General features: G+C 43.4%; 1 protein-coding gene across 1 annotated transcript in view; it reads right to left on the bottom strand.

Moving 5' to 3' along the window:
* Positions 1-10,143: 10,143 nt before the first annotated feature.
* Positions 10,144-25,374, bottom strand: part of LOC147618437 (uncharacterized) — a 67,413-nt gene continuing 52,182 nt past the window's right edge. The window contains exons 2-6 of the mRNA XM_086774875.1: positions 12,344-12,686; positions 11,711-11,795; positions 11,319-11,405; positions 10,938-11,201; positions 10,144-10,732 (exon numbers count right to left, since the gene is read on the bottom strand). Of these exons, the coding sequence (XP_086631001.1) occupies positions 10,635-10,732; positions 10,938-11,201; positions 11,319-11,405; positions 11,711-11,795; positions 12,344-12,686 (877 nt within the window). The 3' untranslated portion in view covers positions 10,144-10,634. The remainder of the gene's footprint in view (positions 10,733-10,937; positions 11,202-11,318; positions 11,406-11,710; positions 11,796-12,343; positions 12,687-25,374) is intronic.

Here is a 25,374-nt window from a genome sequence, read left to right as displayed (position 1 = left end):
CTCCACCTCATAGTATATATATATATGTAGTCTTTACTAACATAGGCTTGCAATGAGAAAGGGCTTCAGTGTGAGATTTGTGCACTTTTTCATTGTGCTGCATTTTGCTAGCTGGGCTGCTTAATGCAGACAGACCTTGTTGTACCAAATTCTGTCTTACTTCAGCAATTTATAAAAACTGAGTTCGCCGTATATGCCGCAATAACTGCTCCAAGGGGGATAAGATACTGCTTCACTCCTGCAGGATGGGTGTGAAATGTTTTAGGACTGGGACTTGGTAAGCTTCAGGACTGGGACTTGGTAAGCTTCAGTGTGTTTTCCAACAGGCTGAAACAAGTTTCCCATGTACTTTGTATAAGCAACCATTTCTTGGCAATGTCTATCACTGTTCAAGGATTGTTACGTGTGTCCTTTTTATCTCAGCTCATCATAGAAGAACGAGTACAGTTCTTGACCATGAACCAAAAGCATTTGCTGTGGTACGACGATGGACGTGATCTCGTGTTTTTTATTCTATTAGATGTATGTGATTTGTATAGCTAATGTTTTAGTTATGTAATGGTTTGTATTTGGTACAGGATGTTTGGTACAGGATGTCATGTAATGAGATCTTTTGCTGTCAAAATCTTGATATTTAACAATAATGCAGCAGATAAGTTGAATCTTGGTACTGGGTAGTGATTGGCATAACATCTCTTTGGAGGAAACTTTTTACTATTCATGTTGTGTTTCAGAATAAAAATGCAGAGAGAATTAAATTGTTTCTTGTGTATTGCCATTCTTTAACACCTTTTCTAGCCCCTGAAAAAGACTGGAAAAAAACAAACCTTTAACAACCTTTCTGATTGCATGGATTCTACTTAAAGTGAAGTTATCGTTACATAGCCCCTATGGCTTCGAATCCAACAGGAGGGCTATGGAGATCCCTCAGTCTCAGCAGAATCAGAGTCAGCCAACAGGGCCAATGTGTGAAAGCCGCATAATTTAGTCTTTACTAACATAAACAGGATTTGTGAGAATTGTGCGCTTGTTAATTGTGCTGTGTGTGTTTTGCTAGCTGCCAACTCTAATAGGCAGCATGTTGTATGTCTTGGACCAAAATACTGCAGTCTTGAAAAAACTGAGATAAAGGGTATGCACTCCACAAGCTCTGCAATTATCCCACCGAGGGGTTAAGATACTGCTTCGCTCTTGTGGGATGGGTATGAAGGGTTTTAGGACTGGGAATTAGTAATGCTGGTGTATTTCCTAACAACCTGAAACAAGCTTCCCAATGTGAATCATGGTACTGTGTACTATGTTTTGAAGAAACCATTTCTTGGATGTCTGTTACTATGCACGGACTGTCATTGAAAGTGGGAAACCCTCTACTTCTCACGGGTGCCCAACTACAATAGTAGCTTGGTGCTCATCATTCCCTAGCACCCAACATTTAAGCCTGACCATGAGCTTGAGCATGTAGTTCAAAATGAGTGCCCGATCTTGATCAGTTTCCCAAACTTGCCCTATTATTTGTGGTCGGAGATGCCCAAAGTGGCTGGTGCCATGGTTTATGCCTCCCCTTTAGAACTTAATAAAGGTTGCGGTCCCTATAAGGTGTTGCATCCTTTGACAATGAAACATCTCATAATCTTGCCTTTTCCAACCTAGAAGGAATCAAGTTCAATGTGGCTATCAATTTTGGCACTTACTTGGATTCTTGCTACAAATGGAAACCATTGCTTCCAAGGGCCAGAGGGACTCCCTTCAATCATTGATGTAAAGGGCTCAAACTCCCCCACAAGGGATGCATCATGGAGATGATCAGATACCCCCTCATGCTAGGCCGGTTCTATTGCCACACCCTCCCCCCTGGCCCCCATCTTGGATCCAGTGCAGTGGGGCAGAGGTCTTGTAAGTGGGATAGGGAACCAGTTTGCGACACTACCCTGGGGGTAGATGATAAGCCCTCTAACTCTTTCACTCCCATACATTCGAAAGATCCCAATACTCCTCCTCATGGCAAGCCTCCCCTCTCAAAAGTAGGCTTCCCAAGATCCCTCAGAGTCACGGCGGCAAGAGTTCAAGAGACAACGGTCATGCACTCATTTTGCATAATAAGTTTGATGCCCTTGCACACATTGAACCCATTGATCTTGATAGGACATTCCCCATACTAGTTAGTATGTCCATGCTTGCAAAGGTCAACATCCTCTCCTAAAACATTCGTAGGCTCAGAGAAGCATACTAGAGTTAGCTTGTGTCAAATTTTTTTATACTCAAGTCCTAGAGATGCTCTATGTTGAAATGAGTGATGCTAGAGTGTCAAGTCACCTACTCAAAGTTATCCACATGAGCTATCAAAGCCTTGTTATACCTACCTCATATAAAAAGGGTCACTTTTAAGTAATGAAATCAAGCAAGCTCTCAAGCCACTTTTGAGTACAAGTCTTAATCTTGTAACCTATTTGTACTTGAGTCTAAATCTTAATTAGTTTAATTTATTTAGGATCATAATTGTGTTTAGGTATCATCTACTCTAGCTTAGCTTAGTACTAATCACATTGTTAATTAGTATAGGATTAAGTCACCCTCATCATCACCATCTCCATGGAAGCTTGGATCCTCAAGTTTCAACATGGTATTAGAGCGAGGTTTAGGCTCCCATCTCCATGGGAGCTTGGATCCTCAAGTTTCAACATGGTATTAGAGTGAGGTTTAGGCTCCCCATTAGCTTAGCTTTAGCTTTCCTCAGCTTGATTTTAGTCATTAATTATCATTAAGCTTCACTAATCTCATCTTATCCATTTCCTCTACTAGTGGCTCAAATTCGTGGAGTTTGGCAGTGCTTGTTCCCTCAACCATTTTAGAAATCCCTTTAAGGGGAGATTCCTTAGCTCATTTCTAAGAGACTCGCTAAAGAAATTAGATGAATTTGATCCCTATTGCTCGATTTTCACATTCCACGCCACGTTGCTATTTTTGCCCATTCTCACACTTTGCTTACAATTGAGACAAGCCCTCTTAGCTTGCTAATCATCATTAAAGAAACCCACGGCCCGAAATTGAGCGAATTTAGTCTATTGCAAAGCAACCGCAAGAAGCAAAAAATCAATCAAAGAAAAATCCACGTTTTTTCAACTAGGAATGGTGTCCCTTTTGTTTGAGGCTTTTCTCATCATCAAGGGAAATCTAGCCATCCTAAAAGCCCCATCAAATTTGCTATCTATAAGCTTAATTCCATCCTCCAATTTTTTATCCTCTAATTACTCCATGATTATAGTACTATTTACTATCATTAACTGTGATTAGCAAATATTTAATATATTACAGCTTCAAGTCTGAAAAATTGAGGTTGATTTAAGCCTAGAGGATTTGTCATCGCCATTCAGACCCTTTCCATCCTCTTGCATTGAATTTTACCAAAAAAAAAGAGGAAGTATTGGTCCATCAATTGTAAGAGAGTAAAGACACTACCATGAGACTTGTCACAAGGTCATGGTAAGACCCTCTCATCATGGAGCATGTAGAAGTTATCTCAAGATTCAATGGTGATGTGTTTTTTACATAGCAAAGCAAGATCATGTACTTGCTTATACATAAGGAGCTTTGGAACCTAATTGAGGATGAACAAGTGGAGGTGGCGCCACTTGAAATTAACAAAGCATTGGGCCTTATGCTCCAAACCTCAGTGATGATGTGATTAGTCACATTGCCGGCATCAAAGATGCCAAATTGGCATGACAAGAGCTTAATAAGATCTTCGACACACAGACTCAACGATCTTAGAGATTAACCTCTCATGCAGTTCTACAAGCTTGAGAAGAAAGACACATAGAGCATGGCACAACACATCAACAAGTTTAAAGATATTAAACACCAACTAATTTTCTTAAAGAATATGATTCCATTGCTGTACTATTGAAAATTGTTGATAAAGGACCATATGAATCACTTGTGGCTGCACTAAAAAATGTACTTGATATAGCATTATATGGTAGTGATGTGTGTGAACACACTTAGGACCGTCGGGACACTTTTTCTCTCACTAGGAGGTTTTTTCTCTCGTGCGTATGTACACCCTCTTATCTACTTATTTTTGGGGTGTATACTTATCTTTTGTATCTAGCACACATTTGATTATTCTAATCTAGTGAGTTTGTATGCTCTCAAGATTCTCTATCTTGTGTGTGTGCATTGTTGCAACCCTAACCCTAATTCTAACAATTGGTATATCAGAGGTATAGCTTCCTTGACACTTGATCTAGTAGTCTGGCTCTCTCCTCACGACTCTATTTTTCTGTCCTCTGATTGAGATACCCTCTTAGGAGAAGAAGATATATACTATAGTGTGCTGTATACTATGTATACAACATTTTTTAGGATCTGTGGTTCGATTCGGATGTGTTTTGAGGCGTGTTTTGTGCATTGTAAGGTTTCTAAAGACGTTCTAGAGAGGTGCCATTTTGGATTGGTTCTATCTGATTTTGGGTGTTTAGGCTGTGCAGCGGTAAAGATTTGGTGTGCAGCAACAGCATCTACAGTGTCGTCAACAACATCGACCATCATACTTTTGCTAGTAACACTCTATTCTCTACTCTGTTGTTTTTCATACACTTTGTAGGTGATTCAATCAATTGTTGTGACAACCATCCGAGGTTGCATTCAGTGAATATTGAGTACTTACAGCGTGCTGAAAGATTTTGCATTTGATAGAGAGTCATAGCTAGCAGTAGGTGATGTATTCAACATGTCTGCTATGATGAGGACAAACTTGATGGGACTAACTACCCATTGTGGTACTATATGATGAGGCATGTACTGGTTGCTAAAGGCTTTTGAAATATGGTCAGTGATAGTGAAACTCGTTATGTTTTCCAATTACCAGTGCAACCAGGTGCTGCAGGTACATCTGAAGTAGAATATGATATAGATGTGGCTCCTCCACATGCACCACCAATACCTCCCACTGCTGCTCAAACAAGATGGAATGGAAGAGATGTACTACAAGCACATGCATTGCTTGCACTTTCTGTGAAGCGAAGCATTAATCCTCATATTCGGTCATGTAAGACTTCAAAACATGCATGGGGAATGTACTTGCTATATATAATAGGTGTGCAATGAAACATATGTTGCATATCTGTGCAAACAGTTGGAGTCTGAGTACATGAATGAGGGAGACTCAATGGACAGCTTCTTGACCAAGATCAAAGATTTTAAGGAGTAGCTCGCTAGTGTGGATGAGATATATCTTGATAGTACATTGGTGCCCACAATTCTCAATGCATTGCTGGATTCTTATCAGAGTTTTGTCTCTACCCTTAGACTCATGATGAAGGAAAATCCAAATTCCCTGACATTTGATGAGCTGGTTTCAGTACTCTTGCAAGAAGAGAAATCTAGGCTAAATAGATCTCTTATGCGAGTTGGTGACCAAGCTTTTATTGCCAATCGGAAAGGCAAAGGTAAAGCTTCTTCGTAGGGTGGCTATTAGCCAAAATTAGAATCCTCAGGCAAGGATGCAGAGAAAGAAGGTGATAAGCCTAAAACGTAGGGCAAGTGTCACTATTGCAAGAAACCAGGGCACTATATAAACGAGTGCAAAAAAGGCTAGAGAAGGAGAAAAAGAAAGAATCAGGCATGATTGTGGCTAATGCATCTGCACCAAGTGCAGAGAAGAAGGAATCTACAAGTTTTGCTCGAGATGATTGGACATGGATTGTACATTGCAGTTATGATCCTTATGTTCATGATGTGTGCATGTCAGTGGTGGCAGAATCGAATGCTTGGTACTCTGACAATGGTGCTAGTAAGCACATTACTTCACAAATTTTTTTTCTCATCTCGAAAATCTGTCCCAAGTGCAGGAACCATCACATGTGCAAATGGTTCCTCATATCCTGTCAAAGGAGTTGGTAGAGTTGTGCTCACTACTGCAAATGGAGGTGCATTTACTCTTTCGAAAGTTTTATATGTGTCAAGCATTAAGAACTTGTTGTCAGTTTCAACCTTAGTCTTGTCAAGCTTGATGATGAAATTTGTGAATGACAGATGTACAGTTCAAGATAGAAATGATGGTTATTCTATCAGTGTCAGGTACCTTGTTTCATGGCCTATACAACAAGATGGATGTATTTGAGAAGTTGCAGCATGATGCTTGCTCAATCTCTACGATGTAATGCAGAATTTTGGCATGCACGATTTGGCCATCTGAATTATGGCAGTTTGTTATGCCTTCAAAGACATGATATGGTGTCCGAGTTGCCAACTCTTGAGACCCCTGCTAGACATGTATGTGAGGGGTGTGTTCTTGGTAAAATGCATCGGAAATCATTTCCAAAGGATGGATCTATGAGAGCTATTAAGAAATTATAGCTTATACATAGTGATGTATGTAGTCCTATGAGGACACCATCTATTGGGGAGATATCGCTACTTCGTCACTTTTATTGATGATTACTCCAGATATAGCTATGTGTATCTATTAAAGCAGAGAGGTTTTTATGTGCTTTAGGCACTTTGTATCCATGGCTGAGAATGCATGTGAATGTAAAGTTGGCACCCTTTGTTCGAATCGAGGGAGAGAGTATATGTCCAAGGAATTTCATGTATATATGGTTGAAAAAGGCACAAGACATCAATGTACAGTGCCATACACACCTCAACAAAATGGTGTGGTTGAGAGGAGGAAGAACAGGTCTCTCATGGAGATGGCACGATGTATGGTGAAAGCCCAAGATTTACCTCAGTTTTTGGTTAGAGGTAACTATGTGCGCAAACTATGTATTGAACAAATGCCCTACCAAGGCCTTGCAATCTGAAACTCCTTATAAAGCTTGGTATAGCAGGAAGTCTTTTGTGGCTCATTTGCATGTTTTTAGTTGTCTGACAAGTTGCTCTTGTGCCTGAGTAGCAACAACGTAGTAAGCTTGATGATAAGACAATTAAATGCATATTTGTGGAATACAATTCAAAAAGCAAGGGATGTAGACTTCTACCATCCGGTCTCAAAGCGGATTTTGATAGTAGGATGTTGTTTTTGTCGAAAACTCAATTCAACCCATGCTTTCATGAAAAAAAAATAGCAGAATGTATGCTCACAAGACATGTTTGATTCGCTCCTACCTTTGTTTAATGAAGGACAGTCATATGTAAAGCAATTGAATGCTCAACCAAGTGTTGAAATTCAACCTTTGTTTGTAGGTGCAAAATCAACCTACGAATCGGCCTTTTGATGAGGCAATTATTGAGGATGTAATGGACGAGGAGAAAGCAGCCATAGAAGAATCTAGGCGTATGACGAAATGGCTTGTACGAACATTGAGGGATAGCAAGTTGGTAGCTTCTTTTACCTAACAGAACTCGTGCAGGTTCTCATCATACAAATTATTCTCATGTGGATCATGTTCTCATTTCTACTTTATGTAATGAGGAGGAACCTGTTTCCTTTGAGGAAGCATATGATGATTATTGGATGCATGCTATGCAAGATGAGAATAGCTCTGTACTCAAGAATGACACTTGATATTTGACAGATCTACCTCATGGCAAGAAGGCCATTGGTACTAGGTGGGTTTACAAGTTGAAATGCAAAACAGATGGTAGCATTGATCACTACAACGCCAGACTTGTTTGCAAAAGGGTATGCCTAGCAAAAGGGCATTCATTATGATAAGACCTTTGCAGCCACATCTCATATGACTCATTAAGTGTCTCATTGCTTTGGCAACACATCATGGGTGGAATGTAAATCAGTTGGACATTAAGACTGCATTCTTGAATGGTGATTTACATGAGGAGGTGTATGTATCGCAACCTCCTGGTTTTGTTGTGAAAGGAGAAGAGTCTAAAGTATGCAAGTTGAAAAAAGGCTCTTTATGGCATTAAGCAAGCTCCTAGAGCATGGTACGAGAAGATTCATGCATACTTGGTTGCAAATGATTTTTGCAACAGTTCAACAGAGAGTACCCTCTATGTGAACAAGAGTAAGGACACATTTTTTGTCATCGTTCTATACATTGATGCCACGCTCCCTATGGGACCCGATATAGATCAAATTTCAACCTTTAAGGCTAATTTGTAGTCATCGTTTGAGATGTCCAATTTAGGACCCTTGCATTACTATTTGGGGATTTAGTTTATGCAGTGCAATGATGGCATTGTTATTCTGTAGTCTACATATGTACATAAGCTATTGAAGAGGTTTAATCTTCAAGACTATAAACCTGTGACTACACTTATGGACACAAATACTCGACTTAGTCTTCAAGATGTAGGAGACTCTTTTGATGCTAGTTTGTATCAGTAGGTTGTTGGATCTCTTCTTTAGGTGCAACACGAGGCCAGATATATACAGTCTCAGAGTTGGGCAAATTTATGCATAGCCCAAGCACAAAGCATTGGCAGACTGTTAAGCGAGTTTTCTCGCTATTTACACAGGGCACTCAGTATTTTGGATTACTTTATCCAAAAGGAGGTAAGTCACAACTACATGCTTTCAGTGATTTAGATTGGACTGGATGTTATGACACACAAGTGTCCACTAGTTTTACCTTGGTGATTCATGTATATCGTGGCTCAACAAAAGACAGCCTACAATGGCCATTTCCAACTGTGAAGCTGAGTACAAGGCAGCTTTTACAGCTACAATTGAGTGTGTGTGACTAGAGCATCTTATGACTGATTTGGGTGTTAGACAATCGTCTAGCACTACAGTTTTCACTTACAGCTAAGTACATTAGCAATTGCGAGGAACCCAATGTTTCATGCTTGCACTAAAAGCATTGAGGTGCATTACCACTGTGTCAAGGAAAGACTCTCTGCAACAAAGATCAACTTGGTGTAAGTGCCTACACATGACAACATGGCAGACTTATTCACGAAAGCTCTTCGTTGTGAAAAGTTTGAAGCTTTTCATAAAGATTTGGGCTTATTGTCTTTTCAAGATTGATCGACCATTCCCTGTACATGTTCACATCATCACTCCAAGGCGGATTTGTATCATTATATGGTAGTGATGTGTGAACACACTTAAGACCGCTGGGATACTTTTTCCCTCACTAGGAGATTTTTTCCCCTGTACGTACGTACACCCTCTTATCTACTCATTTTTAGAGTGTGTACTTATCTTTTGTATTTGGCACACAATTGATTAGAGAGGGAAGTAGGGGAAAGTTGCTCCTCTTTTTCTTCTCCCCCATAAGAAGAAAAAGATCGTACACCACTTCAAGCTTCTCTTCTCCATCTTGCCAACCAGATTTGGTAACCCTTAAACACCACACCTCTTTTTCTCTCACACAATCACACACACACACACACCCGCACGACCACACAACATCGTGTATATTAGTAATGCACCCGCATCTACGGCAACAACATTTCATCCATTTGTATTTTTATTTTTCTTACACCCAATACTTTTGTACATGTCTATAATCAAATCATGTATCTACAATTCAGCCATTTTCATTGTGATACCAATGTTGGACATAGAGATATGTAGTGTCTGTCTCAAGTATCCTGTATTGAATATAGTGTTGTAATACCTTAGTGTTAACAATGAATTCAAAAAGTTCATTCACATGCCATTCAAAACCTCAATATAAGACACCATCGAAGTTCGATTATTCACTACCACAATTTCCATGAACATATTAGTGCCCCAAAAAAACCAAGGTACATTTACCTTAAGATTAGGTATACTAATTGTTATAAATCTACTTACATCTAGAATACTAATTGTTTTTTTATGCTGAGTCAACTATTCTTGAATTTGTTACCCAAAAATAGAGCACACGACAAGGGAGTAAAGATGGATTACGATGACATGCCAAGCCCAAGGTCTCATGGTGGTTGAGTTGCAGAAGGTACAATGCATATTAACCACAAAAGCCTCACAACGTGGATAATTTGCATCCCTCGTAAGTTCCACAAAATGCAGCAGCACCCACCCTGAAAAAACTCAAATATAACCTTTCAAAATGTCCACCACACTTAGGTCAAAATCTGCTCCTAAACCAGACATTCAAATTTAAAACTTTACATCCTAACCCATAAGCAAAGCACCTAAACCTTACTCTCTTAATTATGTGCTTGATTTTTAATTCACCACCTTGCAAATGTGCTTATCATAAACTAGAGAGCATTACGACAATACTCGTCTTTGATTGAAGCACATCCCAAATTCAGCTTGAATTGGTCCTCCATCTGGCTTTAACAAAAGATAGCCGAATCTCTCCAAAGCCAAGACTCATGACAGCCTTCTATGATCCACGTGAAAAAAGAAAAGTGGCAGCACGGGACATATGAGGTTGAAATTACATGTTTCAAAAAAGTCTGTCTCTCTCCTCCCAAAACAAGGCAACCCAGTTGTGAAGGGCATTAAGTCACAACAAGATGCAATTGCAACTTGTCAAGTCTACCAAAGAAAAACAAAAAGAGACAAGTGCTCTCTCTCTCTCTCTCTCCCCCTTCAAAGTCCTTATTCTAGCAGTTCCAAGGTTTTTCAACCCATGACAAAAGTGAGGGAAGCAAGTGGGCTTTTAGTTTGCAGTGGTGGTGGAATTTTTGGACGGGTTAGGGGGGAAGGGGGTTGTTAGAGGAGGAAAAATTGTTGATTATATTATCAAGACAGCAACTCAAAATGCAGCTTCCTAATCCACATCTGGAGAATCAAGGGTACCAAAGACAATCCATGGATCTATTAAAAAGCTCATTCCGAAAGCACCAGCAAGCTCTCCAAGCAGACCACCTGTCAATATCCCCCCCAAAAAAAAGGTAAATCATTTTGATAATAAGAATAAAGCATCAAGAACCTCTATTTACACAGCTATGCTGAGTACCAAGACATAATCAAAATAATGCAGAGTGTGTGCATGTGCATGTGTTCGCACGCGCAAGAGAGACAGAGTCAGAGAGAGAGAGAGAGAGAGAGAGAGAGAGAGAGTCTGAAATACCAATCCATTGCCCGACAGCAGGTCTAATCACCACAGCTCCAAGGCCTGCTCCCACTGATGCGAATGCAAGAGATGCTCCACACTTCAATGTGTTGCCTACTGTCTTCTTCCAAAGGATGACAAGCTCCTCTCTCTCTATCTGGTAACAGGCTTTAATGTTGCCTTCTGTCAACTTTCTCTTCCGATGGTACAAACTACGGATGCAGCTGTAAATGTCCAGGAGCAGTTGCACTAACCAACTTGCTGCAATCGCAACCGCATGGCCTACAAAAAGCCCAGAGCTCTCATTTGATGCCAATCGAAGCACACCCACAGTAACTTGCTTGAATTTTTGCATTTTTGTAGAAAGACATCATGTAAATGGGAAAGAGAGTTTCCAACCTCTGAACGTCGTTTTTGTGACACCAAGAAACAGCTCAAACCTTGAAAGAAGCCGTCCTGCCTTCCTTTCTGAAGACCTTTGAAGATCTGCTCACATTTTGAACCCCTTACTTTACACCACTATATTTCAAAGAAAATAATGAATGTTTTCTTTTGCTAAAACTGACTCTTCTAAACATGCCCACCATTGGGAGCTGGGTCATTACAGGAGTTTCCTGCTCATATACCCTTGACACTTGCAGTATGATCCTCATAATATAATATATGTAACATTATTCTCTCAAAAAAATGACCTAAGCCATAACCTTATCCAATATCTTAGGCCTCATGTTCTCACTTCACGAGCCTAACCATGAGGTAAGGTGCTAAGATTAACTGCTCTGTCACTATACCTTTGAGTAACTTCCAAGCAATCCGCTTTGAAACACACCGCACTACTATCCGTTCTAACAAGCATCTCGTTGTGACAACGGTCACCTAAAAGAACACATTCTAGTCAGTAAACATCACCAAAACAAAGAAGCATAAGCTCAACCCCAAAGGCGTGTCCAAGGCCAAGTGCAAAATCAAACATCTTTTTAGCTACATGTAGGTGGGAATGATACCTACGGGTGTTGATAAAGAACAAAACTGCAAGAATGATTACACAATGCAAGAAGCTAGACCAACGTCATCAAATCGACTAATACTACTACTTCGACTATTAATACTAGAACTACCACTACCTAGTACTTCACGATAACCACCACCACCACCATCACCAAAATTACTGCTATGACCACCAGGGCTACTACTACCACAACTATCAACTACCATACAAACCAATACTCCTCCCACCACTCCACTACCCCACCATAACGACCACTTCTAGGACGACCACCACCACCACCACCCACTATTACTACAACTGATTCTCTGCAATTCCCCTTTTGTTGCATCCCTGGCCAAAGATGGCCCATTACTTTTCACTTGTTTGTCCATGAACAGAAAAATGTGGCTTTTTTAAGTAAACGGAAATAACCAACCTCGCGCAAGATTGTCCATCCTGATCCCTTCAAAGCAGCCTTGCAGTCAATAGGCTCTTTTGGTGATTCTTCCTCGAACTCATCTTCATCCTCTGACTTCAGGAGCAAGACATATGCCTCCAATACTGGTTGAAAATTCAGTAACAAAGCTCTCGTGATTGTTAAACTGAGGGCTCCAGGACTTAATGCAGAAAAAAAGGGTTTAAGAGTAATAACATAAGGCTTATCCGGAAAAGCTTTTGTGTAAATCCCATCTACTGGAAATGTTGTTGCTTTCCAATCTTCTAAATCAGTGTCTCTGTCGTGAAATTCTTCACAATGTGCTATAGGTCCTAGGGAATCCCTGAAAAAAATCCCCAAAGAGCATTTAAATTTTGCATTTAATTTAATAAAAAGGACTTAGAACCTTAGACATGACTGATATAAATTAATGAAAACAAATAAGAGCACAGATTAATATTGATAACCATAAACTCAAAGTCATAGATTCTCTCCAAGTATGTCTGGTTTTGCAGTTAAGCCACATTAACACATCCTTCCTGAGGAATATGAAAGGTTGGCCAGCAATGGACGAAAATCTGACTCCTGAAATAACTCTTGATTCTTTCTTAAGAATCTCATAGACGATCTACTACCATACTTCATCTCTCATGCATTAACAAATAGCAAAGATGGACAATGAGAGTGAAAATAGGGATTGCACTTGTGGCTACAACCAAAGCTGTGGAGGCCTGTGGAGATGCAGCTACCTTCTTGGGGAATTGGGCCTTCGTATGTCCCTTACCTTGGCAGAAAAAACAACAGTTATCCTTGCTTACTGGCCTATCTCAATAGGGGACAATTTACCACCCATGATGCCTTGAGCATGCTTTTGGTCATGGGACCCTTAGGGCCAGATGATTGGGCTTGGGTTTGGGAGGATCCTTGCCCCTGGGACTTATGGTCAGTCTTACCTTCAGGTTGATATTTATTCTGGCTACTAGTGCCCATGGACTGCTAAGGTTTCCCATGATTCTATTTCATCTCCATATATTGGGCAAGCTGGATGGCATCAAACATGATTTTGGGCCAGAGAACCCGCACATCCCACTAAATCTAATGATCAAGCCCATAGAGAAAAACACCAAGGCGCTCTTTATCAGACTTCTGAAGCTGAGTCCCGAGCTGGGTTACCTTATAATGTATTGAAGGACTAGCTGTGAGTTCCAGCAAAGACCTCAAAACTCGTCCTCCAAACTATTCAAATACTGGGGAGGTAAAAATCTGGTCTTGAGATCATAAAGGCTTCCCACGTTGAAGTGAGTACGCGCCCCTCGGTCTGCTGGCCCTGCCCAAATGGTAGCATCACCTGTGAGGTGCATCGATGCTAAAACAATTTTATGATGGTCATCCTTAGGAACAACAGAAAAATACGAAGTAAACTGATAAAACCATGACTGAACAACATCGGCATCCATCTTACCACATCATACTTACTGAATTGGATCTGCTCGTGAATGCCGGTTGTCTTTGGAGTCGTTTGCCAGTTCAGGTTGTACGGAGAGAAGCAAGGCTTTGAACTCCTGTTACCGAGTTTCCTCCATCTGCTGAAAGCATTCATGAACGATGGTTTGCTCTTGAGCCCGTTCAGCTGCAAGGGAAGCCAGCAGCCTCTCAAGCTCGATCTCTCAATGAAGGGCATTGGCCCTTGCAGCTGCCTCACGCATTTCCTCCATGTCATGGGCTTCAGCCAAGCGTTTGACCTCCGCTGCACAGGCCTCCTGATTGAACTGATCCAACTCCATGGCTCTTTGCTGACGAATCGATCTTTGGATCTTGACGTAGAGCGGGGATAGCTGGGCAAAAGACTTGAGGACCTCTGCATGTCCTGTTGCTGCTATATCAAGGAATTCCGTGGGAGAACATGAATCAAGGTGAGTAGTGAGCTGCTCCTGTAGTGACTGTTTTGGGCTGAATGGAACCTCTGTTTTGGAGCTGATTCGGGGCACCTTTTGGGCTGCGTTTTCTCACTGTATGTACTATGTACCATGTTGCTGCAGCTCTCTGGCCAGCCTGTATGCGGCATTTTCATGTTGATGTAGGCCGCCTATGTGCTGTGCATTTTTTGCTCCATAGACGGCCTTCTGATGACCTGCGTTTTAGTGTTACAGGCTGGCTCGACAGCCTTCTATTCTCTCCTTCAGATGATGAAGATATGGTTGATCACTATGCTCCCCTTATGCAAGCAATTCAAGGGTTGATTCCCTCTTCATGCTTGGGCTAACCCTTGAGCTCACAGGTTGCGATGCATTATGCCCTTGGCTGGCTGCTCTAATGTAGGCATCAAGAGCTAGGAGCCTAGGATTGCTCTCAAAAGATGTGCCCTTAAAATCTCTTTACATAGGCACCCTCTATCAGCCTAATAATTGTTAGAAATGTGCATCTCATATGCGGTGCGGGAACCAAGGCTTGCTTAGTAGTTGGATAAGTCACCTTTCTTGGTGGTCATGTTCATCTAGGAAGTCGTGCTCTAAGCCTATATAAAGGCAGCCCATTACTCATTTGTTATCATCATCCATCATCTATTGCACCTTGGCTATTACCAAGCCATTGTACCTCTTGGCTACTCTAATACATTGTTGACATTGTTCACTCATGTGTGTGTCTCTCTCTCTCTCAAGTGTACTTCCGCACGTTGCTCTATCATGGTGTCACAACACGGGGGCCTTCGCATGAGTCTTTGATGATGTGAGAGCAAAGCATACAGGACTACATGTGTGTAACTATTTGGCCCTCCTAGCTCTTTTGACATGATGGAACCCGTGCCTGGACACTGGACAGACAGATGAAAGCAAGGGAACAAGGACCATTAAGTTGGTTCAAGGAAAAGCACTAGTTTTGGTCAAAAAGCAAGGAAAAGCAAAAAGCCAAACTGAGTTGACCGTGAGCCAAGGGCACCATTGGCAAGAGGAGGTTGAGCCGAACCAAAAAGCTAAAAGCCGCTTTTTCAAAAAGCAGCTCTAGGGCCAAAAAGCAAGGCCCTAAAGCCAAAAAAGCAAAACAAAAGAACTTTGATTAAAGTTGAGTAATATTTTATTATTAAAAGTCAAAAAGACAAAAGCACAGTGAAAAAGTGAAAAGCAAAAGATTGGCCCGCTTTTGGCAATAGGGCTTCCCACCATAGTAACATGGGACAGGGAACGAGGACGCGGACGGCATATGGAATATACAATTTATTGACTACAAAGCACACTAAATAAAATAACATTTATGTTTTTACACTTTGAACATTCAAGGCATCACTTTAAATGTGCAATACGTGGTGCAAAGTTCAAACACCGAACAGGCGCTAATAAGACTTAAGTACACCGACAAAGTTCAAACCAATATATAAGCATGGAATGATGATCACTATCAAATAACAAAAGACTAGTGTCTACAATGCATATAAAGTGCTGAGTCAAGACTCAAAAGTAAAAACAATGAAACATAGCTAAATGATAAATCATAGAGCTTGCAATGCTCACTCGGAGGCTCTAACTCTTGCAGCTTCTCTATCATTCTATCCATTGCCTCGTACACCTTCCCGATGCATGGTTGCACAGCATCTACAAGCCTCAACAAGTGGACAATAGGCCTCACCATAGCATCAATGCGTTTCACATCCTCCCAAAAGGAAGTGCTCTCTGCATGCTCCCTGCATAATATGCCTACGGCTGTCGAAGCCAATGCAAAAGTGGTGAACTCGTCGCTGATGAAGAGCTGCCTCAATGCACCACTGCAATCCCTCATGCGGGCCAACATCCAGCAGTTGAAGGCAAATCGGGTGTCTAAGTATTTGAGAAGTGAGAGCCTTGATTTCTTGGAGAACTCGTGGCGGTGGTTCAAGACAAATGTGACCATTTGATTGGCCTCCTGAATGATTGGCTCAATCCATGACATCTTTCCAATATCCTTTAAAAGATTGTTCAAACAATGTGCCATACAATATGACAAAGTCATGTGTGGATACATGCCCTCAATAATAGCTCCATCTGCCCTATTTGCAGCCTCGCTATCTGCAACAAAACCCACCACACATTCCGGGCCCATGAGCTCAATGCCACTTGCCCACTCTGCTGCAAGCACGTCTGCACTCTTCCTTGTCCCTGAGGCATCATGTGAAGCAATAAAGTACATCTCGCCACAGGAATATGCAACGAGACCATGGATGGACTGCTTTCGTGTGTCACTCCATCCATCTGCAATGAGTGACACTCCATTCTTTGCCCATAGCCGCTTTGTGTTCTCTGCAGCTTGCTCGCCAAGGCGCTTCTCCTTGTCGAGCAATGTGGTGCGCAGAGAGACTGATGATGGGGGGGTGTAGTTTGGACCATACTCCACAATCATCTTCACCATAGCCTTTAAGTACTCGGATCTGATTACAAAAAGAAACAAGTGAACTTTCAAGAATGAAACTTAGAAAAATCGTGTCAAGAGGGAAGAGTCAAGGCTTACCTAGGAGTATGGAAAGCAATATGGTCATGGAAGAAGAAACGAGCCACAGTTGTATCAACCTCTTCCTTCTTCTTAGGATCCCAACTTCCCTCAAGTGTACTCTGTCGCCGCACGGGTGTGGGCATCGCAAAGGAACCTACACCATGTGGCCGTGGTGTAGCTGTGGTAGATGCACCCCCTGACCCTGAAACAGACCCCTCCGGTGGTGTCACAAATGTTGTAGGATCCACAGCCACACGTGTCGGCCTTGCAGCCCTCAAAGCCTCATGCCCAACAATGCGCTCAAGAAGCTCCCTTCTCTTCTCCGATGTGATTCCCGTGCAAAATCGAACCTCGTGCCCGGACTCATGCATAAGGTGGGCTCTCACTTTGTCTGACCCACTCGTCCGCCTATAGAAGCAAAGCTTGCAAGACCACGGGCGTGAACCTCCTCCACTTCCAGGGCGGTTGGCATTAACCTCTTCCCACCATGACCAACCATCGGTTCTTCTAGCACCACCACGACGTGTGGAGCCAAAGGTTGCTTGTGAAGAAGATGCCATGAGAGAGGGTGAAAGTTGAGAGAGAGAGAGAGAGAGAGAGAGAGAGAGAGAGAGAGCTCTTAAGGCTTAGGGCTTAAAACTTAAAAGTTAAGAGGCTAGAGCCTAGAGAAAGCTTGCAGGTTGAGACGAGAGGGAGAGAGAGATTGAGAGTGAGGGAGTGGGAGAGAGAGTGAGTGAGAGAGTGGCCCGTGGGAGAGGGAGTGGGAGAGAGAGAGAGAGAGAGAGAGAGAGAGAGAGAGAGAGAGAAAGAAAGAAAGCTTTTATTAACGTCTTCCAAAAGACCGAACTCGGCCTATGAGACAAATCAGTGTACTTGTGTGGGGTATCCTCTGTCATCCCAACAAAATGAAAAAGTACTGAACTAAAAAAGCTGAATCTAGGTGTGCAATAAGTACAATGAGTGGGGGAGGTGACGGAGCTCTACTACTAGGAGAATGCAAAGCTATATGCATGGAGTATACAATCATGATATGCAACCTAGCTAGCTCCATCCTGTACCATACTGGGGGTATAGAATGGTATACATCAATGAAGGGGGTGTCCACAGCTCCCTGAAGAACATGCCTGGGTCTGCTCTGAAGCGAGCCAATCACTCCACACCCTCTCTGTGAAATTGAGCTCTGATCTCTGTCATCTCTCTCTGGTATAGGCGTGGTGTCCGAAAGCCAAGTGTCCTCTGTCTCCTGCAGGCTCTGAGTGTCTCTGCTCTCTGGAGAGTAATTCCCTCTGTGTAGGAGCTGGGAGTGGGGTGGATCTCTGAAAAAATGTAGTAATTTGTGTTTGTCGTCCCCCCTCTGGAGCTGTCTGAGCCTGTAATGATGTCTCTCTGTGACGTTGTATGTCTAGAATGAATCTCCCTAGTATGCGCTGGTCTGCTGCCTCAAAGATCTGGCGTAGGGAATGTGGCTCTCTGAATAAAATGGGATATCTCTCTCTGATGGCTGTATATGCTCTGCATCTGCATACATAATGCTCCTCACTCTCCACCTCCTCTCTGCACAATCTGCATACCCTCTCCTCTCGGGGGATCCGTGCTGCTCTGCCAGTCTCGATCTCCAATCGATGTGATGAGACTCTAAGCTGACCACCAATAGCTACTCGGGAGCCGTGTGGTAAAAAGCCCTCCATGTATCTAGGCCTCTCTATAAATCCATCATTAGTGATACTCATGAAGTGATCTCTGTAGTATAGCATCTTCGGTGGAAGAGGCTCTGTAGGTGATATCCATGTCTCTCGTTTATAGAGCTGCCATAGGTCCTGTCTCAATACTCTGTTCCTCTCACTATGAGAGAGACGGATATGTGGTACATCCCTGTCATACTGGAATGGTGGTAGATGATCCATGTCTAGGCCATGCTGTGAGAACCAATGTGTGACCTATGCATACCATGATCCTCTGTCTCCTGCCTCAACCAACTGTTTAGATGCCTCAAAAGCTCTGTATGAAAATATGTCCTGTGGCATCTCTCTTAATCTGTCTAGCAGGCATATAGTCTGGAATATGGCCTCTACCATCATAGGATGGTGCAGCAAACTCTGCTCGGATAATGTCATGAGGTACTGACGGTTTGCTGCGTATCATGCGTGCCATCATGAGGGCCTGTGGTCTCTCTATCTGTGTCCACCAATGGGTAGCAAGTCCTGGCGCCCATACCGCTGCTCCATACATCAGTGCCAGTGTGACTAATGTGTCAAATAGCCACCCTTTCATCCGGGGTTCCTGAAAATGCGTCTGGTGGCACTGTCTCTCTAGCATAGCCAATGCTGCATATCCCCGTGTCAATCTAGCTCTGGCTGCTGAACCCATGGTGAAGCGCATGGCTGCTTCCGGGAAGGTAACCCCTAGGTACACGTATGATGTCACCACCTCCACCTGGCGTCATGCGAGAGTGAATGTCAGCTGACTCCTGCCTTGTCTCGATGTATGAAAGACCATAACCTTGGTTTTCCCAAGGTTCACAGTAAGACCCCTCTGTGTGCAGAAATCATCTAATGCATGTAGATGCTGCTGTAGACCTCCTGGAGACTCAGACACTAATACAATATCATCAGCATAAAGCATAATATGTACTGAGGTACCTGCTAAATCAACTCCATCTCCGCCTCCCCGTGTAATGAAGTCAGCCACCTCATCAATGTATAACCCAAATAGCGTGGGGAAAAGTGGGCATCCTTGCTTCACACCAATGGTGCTAGCAATAGTCTCGGACATACCTCCTGGACATCTGACTCGCCCAAAAACCTGCTCATATAATGCATAGATGCCCCATGTCATATCTGCTGGTATGCCAAGAGACTGCAGGCGCTGAAAGAGCCTCTCTCGTGGTACTGTGTCAAATGCCTTGCGGAAATCCACAAAGTAGCAATAGAGCTTTCTCTTCCTCACTCTGGCCTGATCAATCATACATCTCAAAGTGAATACATGGTCACTAGTAGAGAAAGCTCTCCTCAAGCCTGCCTGCCTGCCCTGATGAGCGTAAACCTGCTCGCTCACCATATAAGCTAAGCTCTTGCTCCAACACTGCACCATAGAGTTTGGACAACACGTGGCCAACCATAACCGTCCTGTAGTTGCTCGGATCGAGCATATCCCCTATTTTGTGAATCGGCACAATGGTGTGCATCGTCCACTCCGCAGGTAAACCCTCTGCTAGTGCCCTGTTAAACAAGTGTGCACGAAAAGGAGCCAAAGAATCTACTACATATATGAGATGCTCACCCTACAGGCCCATATGGTCGGCGGCCCGTCCATGCTGTAAGCGGCGGATAGCTTCCTTTACCATTGAGTGGGCAAAGAAGCTAGCTGTGGTAGGTCGAGGCTCCTGTGGCTGAGGTATAGGTGGTTGCTGTGGGGCGTGGTATAGGCCCTCTGCATATGTGTGCCATGTCTGTGGGTCTGCAATGGGTGTTGGTGTCAGGGGCTCTCTGAAGTGCCGCCATGAGATAGGGCTATCTCTACTCATGAAGAAATGAAAGATCTCTAGCTCCTATATCGCTGCGAAGGCCCACCTTTTGTGGCGAGTAAGTCTCCTCATCTCTCTCCTCGACTCTTGCTCTGTGATGGCTCCCAAGGCTCGCTGTATGCGGAGCCGTGAGTATAGGGCTCTGCACTCGTCATCATACCATCTGTTCTGGGGCATAGTCCCAGATCTCGCAGGCTCTCCTGAGTGGACACGACGTGGGAAGCTCTGTAATGCAGCCGTGTGTAGGAGTGATGCCAGCTGGCCTGTAATAGTATCCATAGGTGCCAGGGGATCCATGAGTAGGAGCCCATCCTCTACTCTGCCAATGTATATATGTCTGCCATGTCATGTCTGAAGTGGATGGTAGTGTGTGGCGTCGGTATGTGGGGGGCTGGTGATACTGGTGATCCGGCTAGTGAAAATGCCAAGTATGTATATCTGCCCCAATAGGACGAGGTGGGATGGAGAATGAGGTGACAAGCTGTGATGCCTCCAAAGATCCCATAATGTAGTCCACCACCGTGCCTCCGGTCCGTTTATGACCCCCATGTGGGAAGCATGTCAGCCCTCCTGATCCCGGCCACTGTAGCATCCCGTTATAAATAACGAGATGATGCCTGGTTCCCAACTCTAGTAAGTGTCCTCTGATGCCCGACTAGCCCCTATCTCCTCTGGATCCACAAGGTGGAGGATCTCCATGTCATCATAGTCATACACCTCACACTGTCTGCTCTGTGTGTGGGCATTGAAGTCACCCGTAAGAAATACTTCCCCTAGTGTAGAATAATGCATAATCTCCTCTGACAGACAAGTGTATGGCGAGGCTCCTGTCTCCTCCTCCTGTGGCATGTCCTCTGTAATGACATAGGAAGATCCTGATGGAGGAAAGTAACATAGGGCTATGTATATAACCATGTCCTCACGCTGGCTTGGCTGCCATCACCGCCGCCTTCGCTGTTCCTTGTTTGCCGCCGCCTTCTCCCTGGGCTGCCCCTGCTCACCGCCGCCTTCGCTGTTCCCTGTTCGCTTCCGCCCTCTCTGTTCGCCACTGACGGCCAGTACTGCTGCTCAATCTCGAGGAATGGCCTCGAGTCTCCAAGAGAAACTCGAGGCCCTCGAGACGGCAATGAAGGCACTAATCAAGGAGAATAAGAAGACATCCGATTCCAACCTCAATGAGGTGGAGAACAAACTACATCGGCACATCATGGCCCTCGAAGCACGGGTCACGGGCCTTGAACAAGAGAACACAGCACTCAAGGAGGAGGTGAGTGCATTGAAAGTGGAACTGGTAGCCGTCAAGAACACCGAGAAGGAAGAAGGGGAGATCAATGAAAACACTCTCACGGCCATCAAAGAAGAGATCTCCAAGGAGATCACAAAGGACATGGAGGGAAAACTCGAAGCCAAACAGTCAGGATGGGTTGAGGTGGTGAAGAAGAACATCCGCAAAGAAGTGAGGGAGGAGACTCAAAGGGAAGAACATCAAATCATTTACACCACCATTGAGGAGGAGAAGATGAGGCATGCCCGCCGCCTCAACATTCGAGTCACAAGTATAGCCGAGACACCCAAGCGAGCCCTCATCCTACAGTTTGCAGGAGAGACGGAGAGGGTCACCTTCATGAGGAAGAGGGTCATACTACGAGGCTTAGAGGGAGCTCCTATTTTCTTGGATGATGATCTCACGAGGATGCAGCTAGAGCATAGGAGAGCTTGCATGCCACGAGTCTTACACGCGAGGAGAGAAGGCAAGAAGGCCTTCTCTCGAGATGGTCGGGTCATCATTGATGGCCGGCCCATGGATTAGCTGTTTGGGGCCTATGGGACACAGACCAAGCCACTGAGACAGAGACACACATGGCAGTATGGAACTGTAATGGTTCACTATGGGTGCAGCCTGGACGACTGGAGCATGTTATGGTGGGGAGAGACATCATAATCATGACAGAGACACATCAGAGCCCAGAGAGAGGGCTACCTCGAGTAGAGGGATTCCAGTGGGAGTCAGCATACAGGAGGACCACACGCCAGAGTACCTCGAGAGGGTCGGGGGGAGTAGTAGTTCTATTCAGACGGGAGCTACAGGGGAGACTAAGAGTGGTAGCACAGGATCCAGAGGCCAGATACATGTGGATCAGCTTAAAAAAACGGGCACAATAAAATAGCGAAAAATAAAAAAGGTGCGAAGCCGTCCCATCCCCGACATGTGCTGCCCGTTCCACCATTCCTAAGACGGCGTCCCCCACCCGTGCTAGAACGCCTGCCGATTCGGGACGACGTTTCTGCGTCCCGGCCCTCCGTCCCCTCCGTCCCCTATTACTATGCTTCCCACAAGTATAAAAGAAGCCAAGAGTCCCTCTTGAATCATCATCATCAAGCGTGTGGAGATTATGAAGAGCGTGTAACTTTTGATGTAGGAGTTGAGGGGAATTCCTAAAGCAATCTATTTCTTCGTACTTGGTATATGTCAGAGATCCAAAGGAATTTGAGAGTGATGAATCATTCCCGACTCTTGATCTTCAAAGAAAAGATTTCTTAAGGAAATATGAAGATTGTTTTGCAGATACTCTTCCAAGAGAGTTACCTCCGGAGAGGTCGGAAGATTAGCAGATTGACATCATGCCAGGAAGTTCACCTCCTAACCAACCTCCTTATCGTGTGAGTCAGGCACAACCAGAGAAGATTATGAAGCAAGTGAAAGAACTACTGGAGGAGGATTTGATTAGACCTAGTTCATCACTCTTTTGTTCTCCAGTTTTATTGATTCAGAAGACGGATGGTTCTTGGCGTATATGTATTGATTACAGGGCTCTTAACAAGATCACTGTGAAGAACAGATTTCCTATTCCTAGGATTGATGACATCTTAGACAGATTGGATGGAGCCACCATCTTTAGCAAGATTGACTTGAAGAGTGGTTACCATCAAGTCACTATTGTTCCAGAGGACATCCACAAGACCACATTTGGACTCTATGAGTATCTAGTAATGCCTTTTGGTCTTACCAATGCCTCGGCTACCTTCAACCAAATGATGGAACGAATATTTCGACCACATAGAAAGTTTCCAACTACCTTTTTTTATGATATTATTGTGCATTCTAAGAAATAGAAAGAGCATCGAAAGCACTTGGATACTATGTTTCAGGAACTGCATAAGCACAAGTTGTATGTGAACGACCAGAAGAGTGGGTTCTTTCTGCCAGAAATTCACCACTTGGGCCATATAGTGTCCAAGGAAGGGGTCAGGATAGATCCAAACATGGTCAAGGCTATTATGAAATGGCCAGAGTTGACTAGTGTGCATGTAGTTTGAAGTTTCCTTGGCTTATGCTCTTACTACATAAAGTTTATCAAGTGGTTTGCAATGGTAGCTAGTCCATTGCATGATTTGACAAAGAAAGCCGTGGGATTTTGATGCGCCAAAGCTGAAAAGAAGCCTTTGAAGCATTAAAATTTTATGCTAGCAAAGGACGGTGTTGATTACTCCAAACTTATCAAAGCCTTTTATGGTAGAATGTGATGCCTCATTAGATTGCATTGGAGCAGTCTTGAACCAAGAGGGCCATGTTGTGGCCTATGAGAGTCGAAGACTTCAAGGAGCTGAAAAGACCACACCCCAATATGAGAAAGAATTGATGGCTATCATTCATGCATTGAAGATTTGGAAGCACTACCTTATGGGTGTTGAGTTTGTTATCAAGACGGATCATCAAAGTCTTAGGTACTTCATGTCTCAACCTAAGATATCCGAAAAGCATATAAGATGGGCTAGTTAGTTGGCCCAATTTCATTTCCAAATTATGCATACCCATGGTAAAGACAATAAGGTAGCATATGCTTTATCTCAAAGACCCATGAGCCATGCGGTCTCTATGGGATATCATATGGATTTCACTTCGATGAAAGATCTTTATGCTACAAATGATCTTTATGCTACAAATAAGGATTTCAAAGATATTTGGAACAAAATGCAAAATGGAGACTTGGTGACCTCCTATGTCATCAAGAAGGGTTTCCTTATGATGCGAACCCGGTTATGTGTACAATGTGACTAAAGATTTGAGGCCAAAAGTAATGGAAGAATGCCATGCTCCACCCTACATGGGGCATAGAGGTATCATGACTAAAACTCAAGCTTTGAAGAGCTATTTTTTATTGGCCTAGGATGAGAAAGGACATTGAGCAATATGTTCAAGAATGTCTGGTTTGTCAGAAGGTCAAGTTTGATCGACAAAAACCCACATGAATATTGCAACCCTTGTCAATTCCCAATGTTCCATGGGAAAGTATTGCTATGGATTTTATCTTTGGATTGCCAAAGTCAAGATATGGAAATGATGGTATATGGACTGATATTGATAGATTCAATAAGCAAACCCACTTCATTCTAGTAAAGAAAACTATTCGCACAGAGCATATGGCAAGATTGTTTATTCAAACAACAGATTTTCAAGCACCATGGATTGCCTATAAATCCATTGTGGGGGATAGAGATCCTCGGACTACTAGTTTCTTTTGGAGAGATCTTTTCGACAACATAGGGACAAAGCTGAATTTCTCTTCGGCTTATCATCCTCAAACCGATGGCCAAAGTAAGATTGCAAATCTCACTATCTTAGATATGCTAAAGCCTAAAGTGTTATGCTCTCAAAGTGAAGGATCAATGGGAGAAGTATTTGCCTTTGGTTGAGTATGCTTACAACAACACCATTCACCCCTCGACAGGCAAAGCTCCCTTTGAGACTATCTATGGCAAACCATTGTGGTTGCCCGTACTAAGAACCAAGGAAGAGATCTTCCATGCAGATGAGTTTGCACGAGATTTGGATATAGCTTTTGCACAGGTTAGAAGGGCTATAGAGACATCTCAAGCCACGCAAAAGAGAGCTGCAGATAAGCGTAGAAGAAAGGTCACATTTGAAGAAGGGAACTGGGTCTTGTTGTGGTTCGAGAAAGCACAACTCAGAAAGTCTAAAGCTACGGAGCACAAGGACCCCAAGCTTGCTCCTAGATATTATCAACCTTTTCAAGTTACAGATAACAAC

Source organism: Cibotium barometz, chromosome 35 (genome assembly GCF_041138505.1).
Source record: "Cibotium barometz isolate CiBa-2024 chromosome 35, ASM4113850v1, whole genome shotgun sequence".
Classification (NCBI taxonomy): domain Eukaryota; kingdom Viridiplantae; phylum Streptophyta; class Polypodiopsida; order Cyatheales; family Cibotiaceae; genus Cibotium; species Cibotium barometz.
Note: the sequence above shows the minus strand (reverse complement) of the source record. Positions and strands in the feature narration are given on the sequence as shown.